Source organism: Balaenoptera borealis, assembly GCF_965194805.1.
Source record: "Balaenoptera borealis genome assembly, chromosome: 5".
NCBI classification, from domain to species: domain Eukaryota; kingdom Metazoa; phylum Chordata; class Mammalia; order Artiodactyla; family Balaenopteridae; genus Balaenoptera; species Balaenoptera borealis.
The window spans coordinates 67,948,771-67,964,459 of record NC_138862.1 but is presented as its reverse complement, the minus strand read 5'-3'; the positions used below and the strand labels follow the sequence as shown (position 1 = coordinate 67,964,459).

The 15,689-nt window shown below is 41.5% G+C and overlaps 1 protein-coding gene and 1 long non-coding RNA gene across 5 annotated transcripts in view; one reads left to right on the top strand and one right to left on the bottom strand.

The window, feature by feature from the left end:
• LOC309630149 overlaps positions 1-15,689 on the top strand; it is a 118,082-nt gene that overhangs the window by 34,149 nt on the left and 68,244 nt on the right. For 2 of the 3 annotated variants that reach the window (XR_014245453.1, XR_014245454.1), the window contains exon 3: positions 4,129-4,250. This is a non-coding gene — a long non-coding RNA (uncharacterized lncRNA). Of the gene's footprint in view, positions 1-4,128; positions 5,025-15,689 lie in introns of those variants that run through there. The other variant, XR_014245455.1, reaches the window with a different exon arrangement.
• Positions 5,109-15,689, bottom strand: part of CD86 (CD86 molecule) — a 76,410-nt gene continuing 65,829 nt past the window's right edge. Inside the window, exon 7 of one of the 2 annotated variants that reach the window (XM_082394974.1) lies at positions 5,109-15,684. In XM_082394974.1, coding sequence (XP_082251100.1) covers positions 15,669-15,684 — 16 coding nt within the window. In that variant the 3' untranslated portion in view covers positions 5,109-15,668. The other variant, XM_082394975.1, reaches the window with a different exon arrangement.

Genomic DNA, 15,689 nt, shown 5'->3' with positions numbered 1-15,689 from the left:
ATGGAAACAACCCAGGTGCCCATCAACAGACAATTGGTTTAAGAAGATGTGAGATTTTATATATATATATATATATATGTATATATATATATAATGGAATATATATAATGGACTATTACTCAGCCATAAAAAAAGAATGAAATATTGCCATTTGCAGCAACATGGATGGACCTAGAGAATATCATACTAAGTGAAGTAAGTTAGGCAGAGAAAGACAAATATCACATGATATCACTTATATGTGGAATCTAAAAATTAATACAAATGAATCTATATACAGAAACAGACTCACAGACACGGAAAACAAACTCATAGTTACTGAAGGAGAAAGGAGGGGGGGGGATAAATTAGGAGTATGGGATTAACAGATAGAAACTACTGTACATAAAATAGATAAGCAACAAGGATTTACTCTACAGCACAGCGAACTATATTCAATATCTTATAATAACCTATAATGGAAAATAATTTGAAAAAATATATGTAACTGAATCACTTTGCTGTACACCTAAAACTATCACAATATTGTAAATCAACTATATGTCAAAAAAATAAATAAAAGATTTGAAAAAAAGAATAAGTGGATTCTCCAAATTATGCTGAGTGAAAGAAGCCAGTAACCAAGCCAATACACACCGTATGATTTCATTTATGTAAAATTCTTGAAAGTCAATCTACTATCTATAAACTTATCTTTAATGACAAAAAGCAGATCAGTAATTGTCTGGGATCAAAAATGAATGAGATGAAAATTGAGGTCAAAAGCCCACCATTCCCCCCAAAGGTAGTCTTCATCCTGCCTTTGTGATAAACCTTTTCTTGTTCGATTTATGGTTTTACAGACTATGTATGCACCCTAATGAATATAGTCTAATTTGCCCAGGACTCCAAATTTTATATAAATAGAGTTATACTGTATGGTTTTTTATGTGTGACTAATTTCTTTCAAACAATATTATGTTTCTGAGACTTATAGTGTGTGTGCACCTATAGCATCCTCCTTTTAAATGCTCTATGTTGTTCTATTGTATGAATATTTTATGCAGGGTCGGCTTCATGGGGCATACAAATAGGGCAGTCACACAGGGCCTCTGATGGCAGCCTGTCTCCTTGCCCCCAGGAATACCGTGTTCTATGAGCCATCTCTAGGGATCTCTGAGGCCCCCCTGGCTGCTGTTCCAAACTTGCTGCCCATCACATTAACTATGACCAATACCTCTGATGTTTAAGTGCCACCCCTGGTCTCTGCTATTCCAGAATTTTGTCATCCCCATTGATACTGTAAAGCCCACTTCTGTAGAAGTGTCTTCTACTGTCAGTCCTGGCCTACAGAGAACAGATACTACTGGACTTTTGAAAATGTGTGTCCCTCTCTCACCAGCATGTTTCTCATCGCCTTGGTTAATGAAGTATCTTCCAGGCCCTGCTGAGAAACAGAGACAGTGATAGGTTTTCAGGTTTATAAGCAGGCTTATTCTAGCATTCCAACTTCCCAAAGCCCTTTGAGACTTTCCTCCACAGTTTGCATGTCTATTTCATTCGCTAGGTACGTGTCATGTTTTTTCTAATCTTCAAGCACCATCCCAGTGGTGTATTAGAACTGTCACTCAAAACCCGTTAATAACCAGATGTTAAATCCCTTTTTTAGATTTTTATTCTTCCTCCCTTGATCCAGCACCCCCAGGATCTACTCCCATTTCCTGCCAGTACATGCTAGCCCAGTCCTGCAGTTCTTTTGTATATTTTCTCTTTCTTCTCTTATCAAGCCTGTATTCCCTCAGTCAGGTTTTACAGAGTCTTGGTCTTAACTGTGCATCTCGTGATCAGATGGAGGTGGGAACAGATCCTGAAGAGGGCAAGGATTGCCTTGAAAGTGTGGTTGAAAGATTTAGCAAATAAAAAAGTAGGATACAGGAGATTAGGATACTAAAATATTATTCATTGTTTATCTGAAATTCAAACTTAACTGCACATCTTGCACATTATCTGGTGACCCTACTGCCTCATTTGAGGCCTCTTTATAACCTTTAAGCAGCGGAAGTCCTCTCTCTTCCAACAAGGGAGAGTTGGTCACTTCGGTAGGCCGAGAGGGTTCAGGCAATTCAAAGTTCTCATTAAATCCTCAGCTGTGCCTCCCCTCCAGCTGCAGAGGAGTGAGCAGGGGCTACTCTTGTAGCAGCTCCAGTTGCAGTGAGCAGGGGTTACTCTTCATTGCGGTGCGCATGCTTCTCATTGCGGTGGCTTCTGTTGTTGCGGAGCACGGGCTCTAGGCACGTGGGCTTCAGTAGTTGTGGCACGCAGGCTCAGTAGTTGTGGCTCGCTGGCTCTAGAGTGCAGGCTCAGTAGTTGTGGCGCATGGGCTTAGTTGCTCCGCGGCATTTGGGATCTTCCCAGACCAGGGCTCGAACCCGTGTCCCCTGCATTGGCAGGCGGATTCTTTACCACTGCGCCACCAAGGAGGCCCTCTCTCCAGGCGTAGCACCTCTCGGCTTTAATGAGCGTGTCCATGATGAGGCTGCAGCTGCTCCTGGTGGCCACGGCCAGGGCAGTCTTCCCTTGCTTGTCAACAACCTTTAGGTCACTGCCCGCCTTCCGCAGGGTTTCCACATTTCCAAGATCAGCAGCTACATGCAAAGGAGTTTGTGGCCTCTGATTTAAGATGTCAATATCATGCTATGCACTTAATAAGCTGTTTACCACTGTGATATGCTTGTTGATAACAGCTAAATGAAGAGGGGACTCCTTTTTAAATGCCGTCAAGGAAATACTCTGACTCTTTCACTGCTTAAAGTTGTTGAGTACAGCTGAGCCTGTGATTTTCTCTCTGCAAAGAATCAGTAGTGATTACCAACAGCTATCTGATCCCACGGTTCTTCCTTACAGTTATTATTGCTCCCATACCCCTCAACTGCCTGACACAGTAGTTCCTAAATTGGTCAACACATTGGAATCATCTGGGAGCTTCTAAAAATACTGGTGCCCGTGTCCTACCCCAAGAAATTGCGATGTCATTAGTCTTAGGTGTGGTCTTGGTTAGGAATTTTTAAGAGATTACCAGGTGACTTTAATGCTAGGACACTGTACCAGTTAGTACATCCCGCTGTACCTGTATCCCTCTATAGCTCATTACAGGTAAGCCTTAGTCTACCACCACAGCATCCAGGCAGTCTCAAAATCTAGTCCTCATTGTCATCCAGCTGGTGAGTAATCCAACTACAAAATCTCACACTTAGTGTCTACTTCCTAGGACCTGTTTTGGTATCAACTATCTTAGGTAGGGTTCCCTGAAGACAGGGAATCTTATCCAAGTAACTTGCCATGAATGCTCTTAGAAAAAGAGAGTGAGGAAGGCAGGAACAGGGCAGGAATGAAAACCAGCAGGAATGTGGTCCTAGCTGAAGACTAGCTGTAGAATCTGATCCCATGGGGAGTTCTAGAACAAAGTTCAACTGCAGAGTTAGTCCTATCTTGAGGCAAGGGGGCTAACCTTTTGTACCCCTACATCAGTTAATCATTGGCTGAGGTCTGCTCCCAGAGGGGATGGCAGAGGGCTGGAGTGCAGCTTCTTAGCCAGGGCTAGGACTAGGGTGAGGTGAGCAGGGTAAAGTTAGAGGAGTACCAAAATCTCAGTAATCAAGGTGAATACTTTTTTAATGCAATATTTTAAATAAATCAAAATTAACCCCCCAAATTCACAACGAACAAAGTCAAATTTTAAATAAAGAGAATTAGGGGAGGAGGTTCCTATTTGGCCAAGGGCAGGTCTCAAAGAGAGGGCAGCTGTGGCTCATTGTCAGTCAACATTCACAGCATCTGGGGGATCCATGAAGCTAAAGGGGGCCTGGGCGGGGCACCAGCAACATCCAGTACACCACCTTTCCCCAATTCCATGTATTTAAGTTTGGGTTGACTCCATTCCCCTAGCATTTTGGGGAGGGAGAAGACGAGAATAATACTTGGACCTGTTTCATAAGGTCAAAAATCTCTGGCCATGCTGATTACTTTAGGGATGAACATGTGACCCAAACAAGCCCAATCAGCTTCCTCTCAAGGATATTTCTGCTGGAGCTAACAGAAAAGATGCTCTGGACAACATAAGTTAGAGTTGCTTGTGGATGTCTTTTCTAGCTCCACCGAAGGAATCTGCCTGTAACAGGAGAAGAGATCAACATGCAGAGAAAATCTGAGCCAAAAATGAAGCTAGAGAGAGAAAGAGAGTGGCCTAAAAATATTGATTGTGCTGGACTCAGGTGAGCCAAGGTTTTTCTGTTCTATGATGTTTCAATTAGGAATATATTTGTTGTATAGAACAGAAAGTATGACTTAAAGAATAAAACCAACTTGAGGAATAAAAAGGGTGGGAGGAGAGGAGAGGGAGAGAGAGAGAAAGAAAAACATAACTGGAGAGCCCAGGAGTACATTTGTTTCAGGTGTGGTGGGAACAGTACCTGCATGACATCACCAGGATTTATCTCCTGGATCTGCTTCTTAGGACTGGCTCCATCTTCAGGTTAAACATGAATCAGACAATAAGCTGAGGGACAGATACTCTGGTTTCCTCAAAATCTACTTACCTCTCTTGGCAATAGTTCCATGATTCTTGAATCAAACATCTGTGCCTGGATTCTCTCTTTTTTTAGGATGAATTATTCCCTAGCAACACCAGTTCTTCCCCACCAATTCTCTCCTCATGATCACTTATACCTGTCTTAGTGTAGGACAATTTGGGTTTAGACTGCGCCTCCCCACTCTGCCCCACTACAGTAACATACTTGCTCACTGTTCTGCTGCTCTCATAATTTTTTTTCTTCTCTAAATTCTCATACTATCTCATATCACTACACTTTCCTTTTGGTTCTCCCTTCTCGTCTTAAAATGAGTTCTTAAACTTCTACAAGATGATGCAGCCTTTCTTCCTTCTTCCCAAGATAATATATGTAAGCTGTTTAACAGGGTGCCTGGCATGTAGTGTGCTCAATAAATAGCTATGATGATGATGATGACGATGACAATGGCAATGAGGCAGCATCGACCCCTTACCTAGTGTTGGGAAGATTTGACAATTGTTTCCAATGCTAAACACCCTGATACGAGATCTTTTTCATCTCTTACCTATATTTCCTGCTGCAAATAAACCATTTCTATTAAGTTCTTAATATAAGCAATTACTCAGGGAGAATTAAAATTCTCATTGATATGTCATCTTGTTTCTTTGAATCTTGCTACAATATTTTTTTTCCAGCCAGAGTTTAAACCCTGGGGACACTCACCCATGTTAATATGTATGGCTGGTTTGGACACAGGAACAAGATTTATTTTTAATGTTAAAAAAGCATTCCTTCTTTTTCCTTTCTTTTTAAATGGATAATGAGAGTCTCAAATATAACTCTGAAGCTGTGACTCCAAGAGAGTTCAACAAGTAAATTGAAAACTGGAGAAAAAAAAAAAAAGTAAAGGACTGATTTAATTGTTTGGTTTGGCTTTTTTTTTTTTTTTTTTTTTAATGGAATGGGCTTGATGTTTTCCCATCAAGTGGACACAGCTCAGCTATTCTTACAGAGGTTGTGAGGCCTGAAGCCTGAGGGTAAATACTTGATGTGTGCAGTTAAAAAGTGGCAGGTGTACTGGTGGAAACAGCATGTAACTAGTTTGTGTTACCAGTTAGCATGGTGACCATACCCTGGCCTGTTCTAATAATAAGCTTCAGGTATATGCTCTGGGTTGCAAATATGAATTTAAGGGAGGGCTTTAATTATTAGGTAACAGTGTTCTGGGAGCAATGATCCCCTGCTTCCCACTCTGTCTCTGCGCTCTCACATCTGAAATTAACCTTTGCCCTAACCCCATGCTGGGTCTATGACATAGAAAAAGGTTTTTTCACTTTGGTGACTAAATCAAAGACTGTGATTGATAATACTATTTTCAGTCTGCCGGCTATGCCTGAATCATATAGTTTTTCTAATATCCAATGTTAGGATTTCTTTCCTCCCATTATGATTGAGTGCAGAGAACTCCTGTGGTCCATCCCTCCTAAAGCAGCTCACTTAAGTTTTCATTTCCCTGTCATTTGCATCTGCTTCTGTAGTGGAGTCTACTTGATCCTGTCTTCAGTCTGATGAGCCTGGGCACTGGGGTCCAGCCTGGAAATATCAGGAGGCTTCTCCTAGTTCATCTCCTTAGAAATGCCAAACTTGTAGGGGTTAATTGTGCCAGTTTCCTGTTTTTCCTGTACACCCCTCCCCCAACAAACCGTCCTCTGCACGACTACCCTTTAAGACGAAGTCCTCCAAAATCTTAGCAGGGAGGCCCTAGCCCTTGAGAGATCCCCTTTTTCCTCTCAGTCCGGCTGCTTAGAATCTCATGTTACACTTAGTAAGGACAGAGCTCTCTGCCACCATGACAGAGAAGTAGAAATTATTACATGTCTGGAAATAATCTTGACAAAGGAAATATAAAGGGAGTCTTAGAAAGATGGCTTTGGCCTCAGACAGTAAGGATGGAAAAGTCCCATGTGCATAACATGATTACATGAATCATCTCAGTCCCTGGGTTTAGATGCTGAGAGACTTCTTCAAATGAGGCTGATGCGGGGGGTATTGTAGGAGCATTTCTGGCTTTCGGCAGGGTGTGGGGGGACTTCTGGGCTGAGTGTTATATGAAAGAACCCACGCCTACCCCTATTACTCCACGATGGCTTCCTGTTCCCATTCTCCTGCTTCTAATGCTCCCTCACCACCGCCAGCCCCACCTTGCTGCAACAAGGTACCCAATTGCTTGTTTGCCGAAGCCCCTTCCCTTCCCTTCTCTTCTTTAACTGTATAATCCTTGTATCTTTTGGATTGCCCCTGATTCTATGAGGTAGGTAAGGAGGTAGTATTAACCCTATTTTACACATAAGAAAACCTAGAATCAGAAAGATTAAGTAATTTGCCTAAGGTTACATGCCAACTATAGCAGTGTCTGGTCTACTTGACAGAAAGTCCATGCTCTTGCTGCGTTATACTCTGTCAATGCCCATTTCCCAGATGGTCCAGGTAACAGGAAGCACGGAAAGGCACAGTAAGGTGGAAAGCACCCTTGACTGAAGCTGGGGAACCTGACTTTTGGTCATAGCTCTCTTTAATGTTTGGTGAATCCCTCTCCTCTGCCCTCATTTGCCACATAAAATGGAAGGGCTCTACTGGATGCTTTCTATGTTTCTTCCATTTCTAATAGACTGTTAGGACTATTTAGTGACTCTTTACTCTGTACTCTCTATATTTAGGAAATCCATGAGTTCACAGCATTTAACCTCAGGAACAATGATTTACAATCAGATCATGGGAAGAGATGCCACTTTGCCACATGTGCTGAGTAGTATCAAGCTGGCACTGCTGCCAGGGTGGAGAGCTACTTTCTGAAATAAGTTCATGTGTATTTTTAAAAGGCATCTTTTCATAATAAAAACACTTAAAAGGTACTGAGCACTCTAATCTTTGTTGAGTTACACTTGTTTATAAAAATACTTCATTGTTCTTGTGTACGTATGAATAGGGAAGAACATAATTGGTGCCAGCATGAGGAAGGCTAGGTATTAGTTTCCTCTGAAAGTGTCATTAGTAGACAGCCTTGACCTAAGGCATAGCATCTATGGTTCCCTGAACTCTGTGATTCTGATTTAGACTCTACTAAAGTAGAGTACTACTTTAGGACACTATACATACTGAGATGTATTGCCCTTGTCCACTAAAGAAAATTTATTAATCACTCTAATTGAAAGTGTAGATTAATAAGAAATAAGTTGAGCAGTGGGAAATCTTTTTTTTTTTAATTAATTAATTAATTAATTAATTAATTAATTTTTGTCTGTGTTGGGTCTTCGTTTCTGTGCAAGGGCTTTCTCTAGTTGCGGCAAGTGGGGGCCACTGTTCATCGTGGTGTGCGGGCCTCTCACTATCGCGGCCTCTCTTGTTGCAGAGCATAGGCTCCAGACATGCAGGCTCAGTAGTTGTGGCTCACGGGCCCAGTTGCTCCGCGGCATGTGGGATCTTCCCACACCAGGGCTCGAAGCCGTGTCCCCTGCATTGGCAGGCGGATTCTCAACCACTGCACCACCAGGGAAGCCCGAGCAGTGGGAAATCTTATGTGCTTCTTATAAGATGTGGAAACTACTGATTCTGATCCCTTTTTGTTTCCTTCATTATCATGCCTTTTATCCTCAATGTTTGTTAACGCACTGTCAGCAGGAAAGTATTTTCTTAAGAAAGTTATAAGGAACAGATAGATAACTGCCTACATAATTAGAAGCATTTTGTTACATGCTGGCAAACAGAGTGTAGCAAGGTTCAGAAATGTTGCTCTAATGGACATTTTTCCTTTTCTAGTCTAATTTAACCTTGCCACCACCCCACCCATCTCTGAATGAATCTTCACTTTCTTTCCCATCTCTCCAGACCCTGCTTCCCAATTCCTGTGGTACCTAGCCTCCATCTCCCATGAGGGCCAAGGACTATTTGACTTCTTTTAAGCTCTAGAATTATATGATTTCATGAAATGAGAGGTTTTACTTTAGTTAATAAGGATCTCTACTAAAATTGAGGGGTAGATACAGGGTAGATACCTCTACCTCCTGTATAGAGTCAAGTATGTACCCTGTGATCCTGCTTCCTGTTGGCTGGGAAGAGCTCGTCTGGTGTGAACGCTCTGAAATAATGGGTTCTGAAGGCTGAGATGATGGGGGGATGATTATCCTGGGTGGCCAGAGGCAGCTTTTTTAAGGGAGTAAATCCAAGTCATTCTTAGAGTGGGAAACTAAAGTTCTAACCTGGGAGGTGGAGCTGATTGTCAGGTCTGAGTGTTGTGGCAAGGACAGGAGGCAGCTGGGCAGTTGAGAGCTAGGATGGTTGGGGTGAAGATGGCAGGTAGAGCATGAAACTACCCAGACCAAGAAGTTTAGGACTAAGGCTGTGAACAAGAACTCTTGCTTATTCAGTGGCTTGAGGTTCCCCTTGGGATACCTGGAGCTGCTCTATATACTGGCCAGTGGCCAGAGTCATGGTGCTTGGTGGGGAAAGGAAGTGTTGGGACAGGAATGAATTATTGCTGGAATGGGTATTCTTGGATCACAAGATACTGTGTCAATTTTGTGCAGCCTGGCTAGTGGTGAGGTATGTGACCCAACAGAAGTAGTGGTATTTGAGCTGAGCTCTAATGATGAACAAGAGTCCAATAAGCAGAAAGAGATGGTGAGAAATATTCCAGAGACACACAGAATAGCACAAGTGAAAACAACCCAGATAATACAAGCTATATTTTGGAAACTATTAGTAGTTAAATTTGGCAGCATCATGGATATCCAATATGAGAAGAGGGAAAAATAAGGTTGGTAAAGAGTTGAGTTAGTTTTGAGTCACACTGTTGATGACTTTGGATTTTAGGCTGAAGGCAGTCAATGGTAGAGTCCTTGAAAATTTTGAATAGTGGAGTTCCAGGTAAGAGTATTGATTAAATACACACATCTAATTCCATTACCTCCTGAACTTCCACTAAAACTAAAGAAAAAATATTTTTTAATTTCAAGTACAAGAATAAGAAAGGAGACAACAGTTTGGAATCTGAAAAACAGATGGATGCCTGGTAACTAACTTAGGAAGGCAGAATAGCCAAATCTTTCCTGTCAGTGTAGAAACCAAGAAACAACCCAATTTGTACCCCAGAGTCATCAAAAGCCTCAGGAAATGGCAAGACTGGGAACCAATTGACAGTGAGTGTGAGGGCCAAAATAAGGAATACTGGGTAAAAGTTGTTTGAGAAGCTGAGCTCTCTTTCCCACTCCATACCACTGGGCAACTTTCCGCTCCCACCCTGGCAGAAATCTGGAGTTTTATTATCTGGAGAGGGAAAAGCAGAAAGTGTTTGAAAAGAGGGACATCTCACACATTTGAGGATGGAGTTACCCTACTGAAAACATAGGGACAGAGTAAATTTATACATACTGAATAAAGATTGCAGAGACTCCACCACTAACACACACACACGTACACACACACCCCTCTTCTCTCACTTGTCTCCCAAAATTCTGACAGCCAGACTTCTACCTTTCAGGCAAGATACTGGAAAACTACCAGCCCAACAGGAAAGACCTAAAGATGGTTTCCTGACAAAGCGCTCCTGCCAGATCCCTTTACAGTAAAGCTAAAGTTAACAAGGCCATCCATAGACTCAGATCCTCCAAACAAATCTTCAGTTCTGCACTTTTAACATGAACAGGCAATCAAGGAATATTAGATATTTAAGGAATCCCCCAACATGGATGATATATACCAAAGCAAGAAGAAACAACTTGGAGTATACAAAGACAATGCAGGAAAAAGAAAGCTTAACCTATCATTAATATCTTCAGAGAGTTGATAGATGATATTGCAACCATGAACAACAAGGTCCTTGGAAAAAGAAATATTCAGAGAACAAAAAAGAGCTCTTGGAAATGAAAACATGATAGCAGAAATTTAAAAATACAACAGACAGATTGGAAAATTAAGTTGTAAAACCTTTAAGACATAGAACAAAGACAAAAATACAGAGAAGAGGAGAGAAAGATAAGAAAATAGGAGGATCATTCTAGGAGGTACAACACTGGAATCCAATAATCTAGAATGAGAGATGAGAGAAATAGAGGGAAAAATAATCAATGAAACAATTCAGGAACATTTTCCTGGAGTGAAGGACATGAGTTTCCAGATAGAAAAGGCCACCTCAGTGCTAATAATAGTGGGTGAATAGGTATTTCATTACAAAATTTAAGAACACTGGAGGTAAGAGAAGATCCTAAAAACTTCCACATAAAGATAAGGAATCAGAATATCTACTGATTTTTCAAGGGCAACACTGGAAGCTAGAGACAATGGAAATGATTTCTAATCCAAAATTCTCTGTTGAGCCAAATGACTGAGTGAGAGAGTAGGATAAATACATTTTCAGATACACAAAATCTCATTAAATTTAATCCCTACATACCTTTCTCAGAAAGTTACTGGTGGATATGTATGTACAACCAAAGTGAATGTACAACCAAAGTAAATAAAGACAAATACATGAAATGTAGGAAACAGGAGATTCAGTGCAGAATTTATTCACCAGACCTAGGATCTAGCTTGTTCAGATTAGAACAGGTTCGGAAATTTGTGTCTAAAGACAGTGCAGGACTCTGTATCTATATGTATTTTTTCTCCTGGTGTGAACCGGTAGCCATGGTGAAAGCCAATGGAACCTCACTTTTATAAGATCCATAATAATTCTGGCATACGGGTGAGACTGAAAACTGACACATGAAAGAAGTACGTTTTTAATTTGAAGGGTCGTACTAAAGACTGGTATCTCTCTTAATTATCTTTGCAAGATCCTTAGTTTAGGCTCTTTAGGTTGCTTAGGTATAGAGTAAAAGCAAATCTGCCTGAATAAGGGGAAAACATACACACAAACACACACCCACATATAAATGTATGTGTATGTATGTATATGTATACACATACTATATATGTGTGTACATATGTATACACATGTTAAACACACATGAACACTTACCTAGAGGCATAGTGTATCTATAGAAAGATGCATAAGAAGCTGGAGATCAGTGCTGCCTCTTCGTGGCTAGGGAAAAGGAATGTGAGGGAGACCTTCATTTCACTATTTATCTCCTTGTTCCTTTTGATGTTTTGGACAAAATGCAGGGTAAGAGAGATAGTAGACTGGGATTATTTGGTTGGTGATTGTCATGTTCTTGGAATGAGGAAATAAGGGCTTGAATGAGAAAACAGTGGCTGGATGCTAAAGCTGGAGGAATCTTTGCCTGGCCTGGTGATGACCAGATGTGGCAGGAGGGTGGGTGTGGGCAGTGGGCGCCAAGGGAAAGGTCAGAGGGCAGTGGTCAGAGATGACTCCTTGCTTTCTAGCCTGGGTTCACAAATGTGAGGACACTGAGTAGATGAAACTGGCTTCAGAAGGGCAGAGGGAGGAGGGTAGATTGCAAAAGTATAATAAGGGGAAGAAGTTAGAGTCAGCAACCGTAGCTCACGTTTTCTCTGACCAAAAACATATTCATTGGTCATATCACGTGCCTTATCATCCACAGCTTCTGGACTTATGAGATGATGGAATGGCTTCTGGAAAACTCAGTGATGGGTCTTCTGGAGGCACCACCTTGGAAGGCTGAGGTAGTGTAGTGTAAGATGGAGTGTAGGCACTCAACCTGTAACCAACCAAGATGCGGCCTCTTCCATGGCCAGAAAACACAAGGCTGGGAAATAAAGAGGTGGAAGGGATGATGATTCGCAAAATTTTCCCCAGCTCTGCCCCTTACTAAGTTAATGACCTTGGGTAAATCACTGTGACTTCTCTGTCCCTATGTTTCCTCATCAGCAAAATGGGCATAATGGCCCAGTACCTTCATCACAGGGTTGTTGTGAGGATTAGATGGGATAGTGAGTTTAAAGGTTTATAAGAATGCCTGGTACAAAATAAACACCAGTAATATTAGCTAGTACTGTTTCACTTTTCACCTTTCTTGGGGTTCTTTCTCTCAGACTTGGCACACAGAAGGCCTAGAGAATTTAATGTACAAAGAGGGGATGTTTTCACCAGAGGGCATGTTAATGTTTTATTCAATCTTTATTTTTTATTTATTTATTTAATTTTTTTTTAAATTTTTAATTATTTAATTTTAATTTTGGGCTGCATTGGGTCTTCATTGCTGCATGCGGGCTTTCTCTAGTTGCAGCAAGCGGGGGCTACTCTTTGTTGTGGTGCGCGGGCTTCTCATTGCGGTGGCCTCTCTTATTGCAGAGCACAGGCTCTAGGCACACGGGCTTCAGTAGTTGCAGCACGCGGGCTCAGTAGTTGAGGCACGCGGGCCCTAGAGTCCACAGGCTTCAGTTGTTGCAGCACATGGGCTCAGTAGTTGTGGTGCACGGGCTCTAGGGCGCATGGGCTTCAGTAGTTGTGGTGCGCAGGCTCAGTAGTTATGGCGCGTGGGCTTAGTTGCTCCACAGCATGTGGGATCTTCCCAGACCAGGGATCGAACCCATGTCCCCTGCATTGGCAGGCGGATTCTTAACCACTGTGCCACCAGGGAAGTCCCTTTTAAACAAATAGTTTTGAGGTACTACCTTAGGTGCCTGGGATCCACTGGTGAAGAAATTAGACACAGTCCTGCCTTCACAGAGCCTGGACAGTTTTCTTTTTTCCATAATTTCCATAATGACTCTTCTCACATGCCATGTATTTATTTTTAATTGAGATATAGTTGACATATAACATTGTATTACTTTTAGGTGTACAACATAATGATTTGATATAGTGTATAGTATGAAATGATCACCACAATAAGTTAACATCCATCACTACACATAGTTAAGAATTTTTCTTCTTGTGATGAGAAGAAGTTGCTTCTTAGCAACTTTCAAATATACAATACAATTACATGCATTTATTTTATAATCGGAGTATTTTCAATGAATAAATTTTTATACTAAGCTTTTGTTTAATGTACATGCAAGCACACATTACATGGTATAAAACATTACAAACTGAAAAGCAAGTATCCCTTCCTTAACTTCAGATTTCCTAGTTATCCGGAGAAACAACATCCCTTACCTGACATATGTCTCAGTAACTAGATAAACATAGAATCGTATGAGACACAGAGGAAAGGGAAGAGGAGAGGGTTTAGGGTGAGTCAGAGGCTTTTAGCTAGGTGACTGGAGAATGGGGCTACCTTAGAGCTGTTAAGAGGAAGGACATACATTAGGAGGATAGAGGGAGTAATATCAGACTATAAGTACTGTTAAAATAGAAGAAGAAAATTTAGACTTTTACATCATTTTAATAGAAATTTATTGAGAACTGCTCTGTATAAGAATAGATACATGTATATGTATAACTGAATCACTTTGCTATACACCTGACACTATCACAACATTGTTAATCAACTATACTCCAATATAAAATAAAAAGTAAAAAAAAAAACATGTTACAAAACAGCAAGATGCTTAGAGCCTAAGGAAGGCAAGGGCAGGGCAGAGCACACAGATGATACGATTACAAGTACAAGCATGGCTAGCACAGCTGATTATAACCCTTTAGGGTCCTTTATGTAGAATAAGAAGAACTACTATTTCTGTGGCTTTCCCAAAGTTCTCTTTAGGTTTGGACTGAGGCTTCTCCATCCCTTAGTGATGCTGCCTTAGAGCCAGAGTCTCCTACCTCATTTCTACAGGGCTAATATATTCCTCTCTTGCGCCCAGGTTTCCCATCATTGAGAATGACGCATAGACAGTCCTCAGACACAAGTTGGCTAGCCCTTCTCTGGGCCAACCATCACCTCCTTAGGACATCTGCAGGCTAAGTCAGCCTCTGGGCAATTTGTATTCTGGTCCTTTTAATTCTGCTCCAGCTCCTTCCCTCTCGGCCATTCATTGAAAGAGCCCTAAGCCTCCTTCCATTCACCCCATTATTAAGATGATAGCTCTCCCCACCCAGCTGTGCTTCCAGCCAGATGAAACATCACAACAACCTGGCTATCATCAAAACCAATCACCAACCTCCAAGGAAACTGCAGTCGGCCTTAAGTCCATTTGGACAGACTGTCCATCCGTTGCTCTTCCTATGGCTTGTCGAAGGACTGGACAGACTGAACGTTCATGTGTATTTCTGTTGGTCAAGATCTTTCATTTTCTTTCCTGTTTTGAGTATTGCGATCTCTCTCTTGGCTCTTGAACAGTTGCCCCAGGCCATCGTCACAGTCATTTTCTTTGAGAAGAGAAGCAGGGTTTATGATGCACAGCGCTCTCCTGCTTTATCCAGCACTCTTTGCTAAGGCTCAGCAGTAGCTTCTTGGGCAGGTGGATCCTCCTTAACATTAGCAACAGCCCAGACGGTAATGGCTACAGAACAGGTTCCTTCTCTGTCTCTAATTTCCCAGATTTTGAGTTGGTCTGCTCACTGTTGTCAGCACACTGGGCCACCACTTTCCTTACTGACCCTCACAGAGGGACAGGAACTCCTTAGCAGAGGGTGGACTTTTCTCAGTAATTACATTATTATAGTACATATTTCTTTATACTTCAAAATATTAATATTAACACTATAAGGCCATAAAATACATAACTCCCACCCGGACTGAAAAGGTAGTTGTTCAGTCACAGGCATACAGGATGGAATGAGGCACTACCTGAGATTCAGGGTAGATAAAAGCCACAATTCCAGGAATTGGGAGTTTTACATAAAACACAATTTATAACATTAAGAGACTGAATCTGAAACAGGAGGTGTTAGTCTTACACATGATTCCTGAGCCAGGAACCAGTTAGGTGGGCTTGACCCACAACTGTGCTCCGAAATGAAAAGAAACAGTTAAAATCTGCTCCTGGCATAGAGAGCAGAGCTGGCATTGTAGGGAGGCTATTTCACTTAGAGGGAATCGTGAAGCCCCCTCTATTATTAATAGTAATATTCTCTTGCCTTCTGGGAAGGCTTAGACAGACAAGAAAAAGGTCAGTCAAAACTTGAAAAGAAAAGCATATAAAAACCGGATAGTCATATGGCATTTACTCTTTAATTAAAAATGTGTAGCGCTTTTGTCGCCTGAGGCTGTCTTTGAAATGTTAATATCACACTGGGCTTCATCAGATCTTTCAGGTTCTTGGAGCTCTACT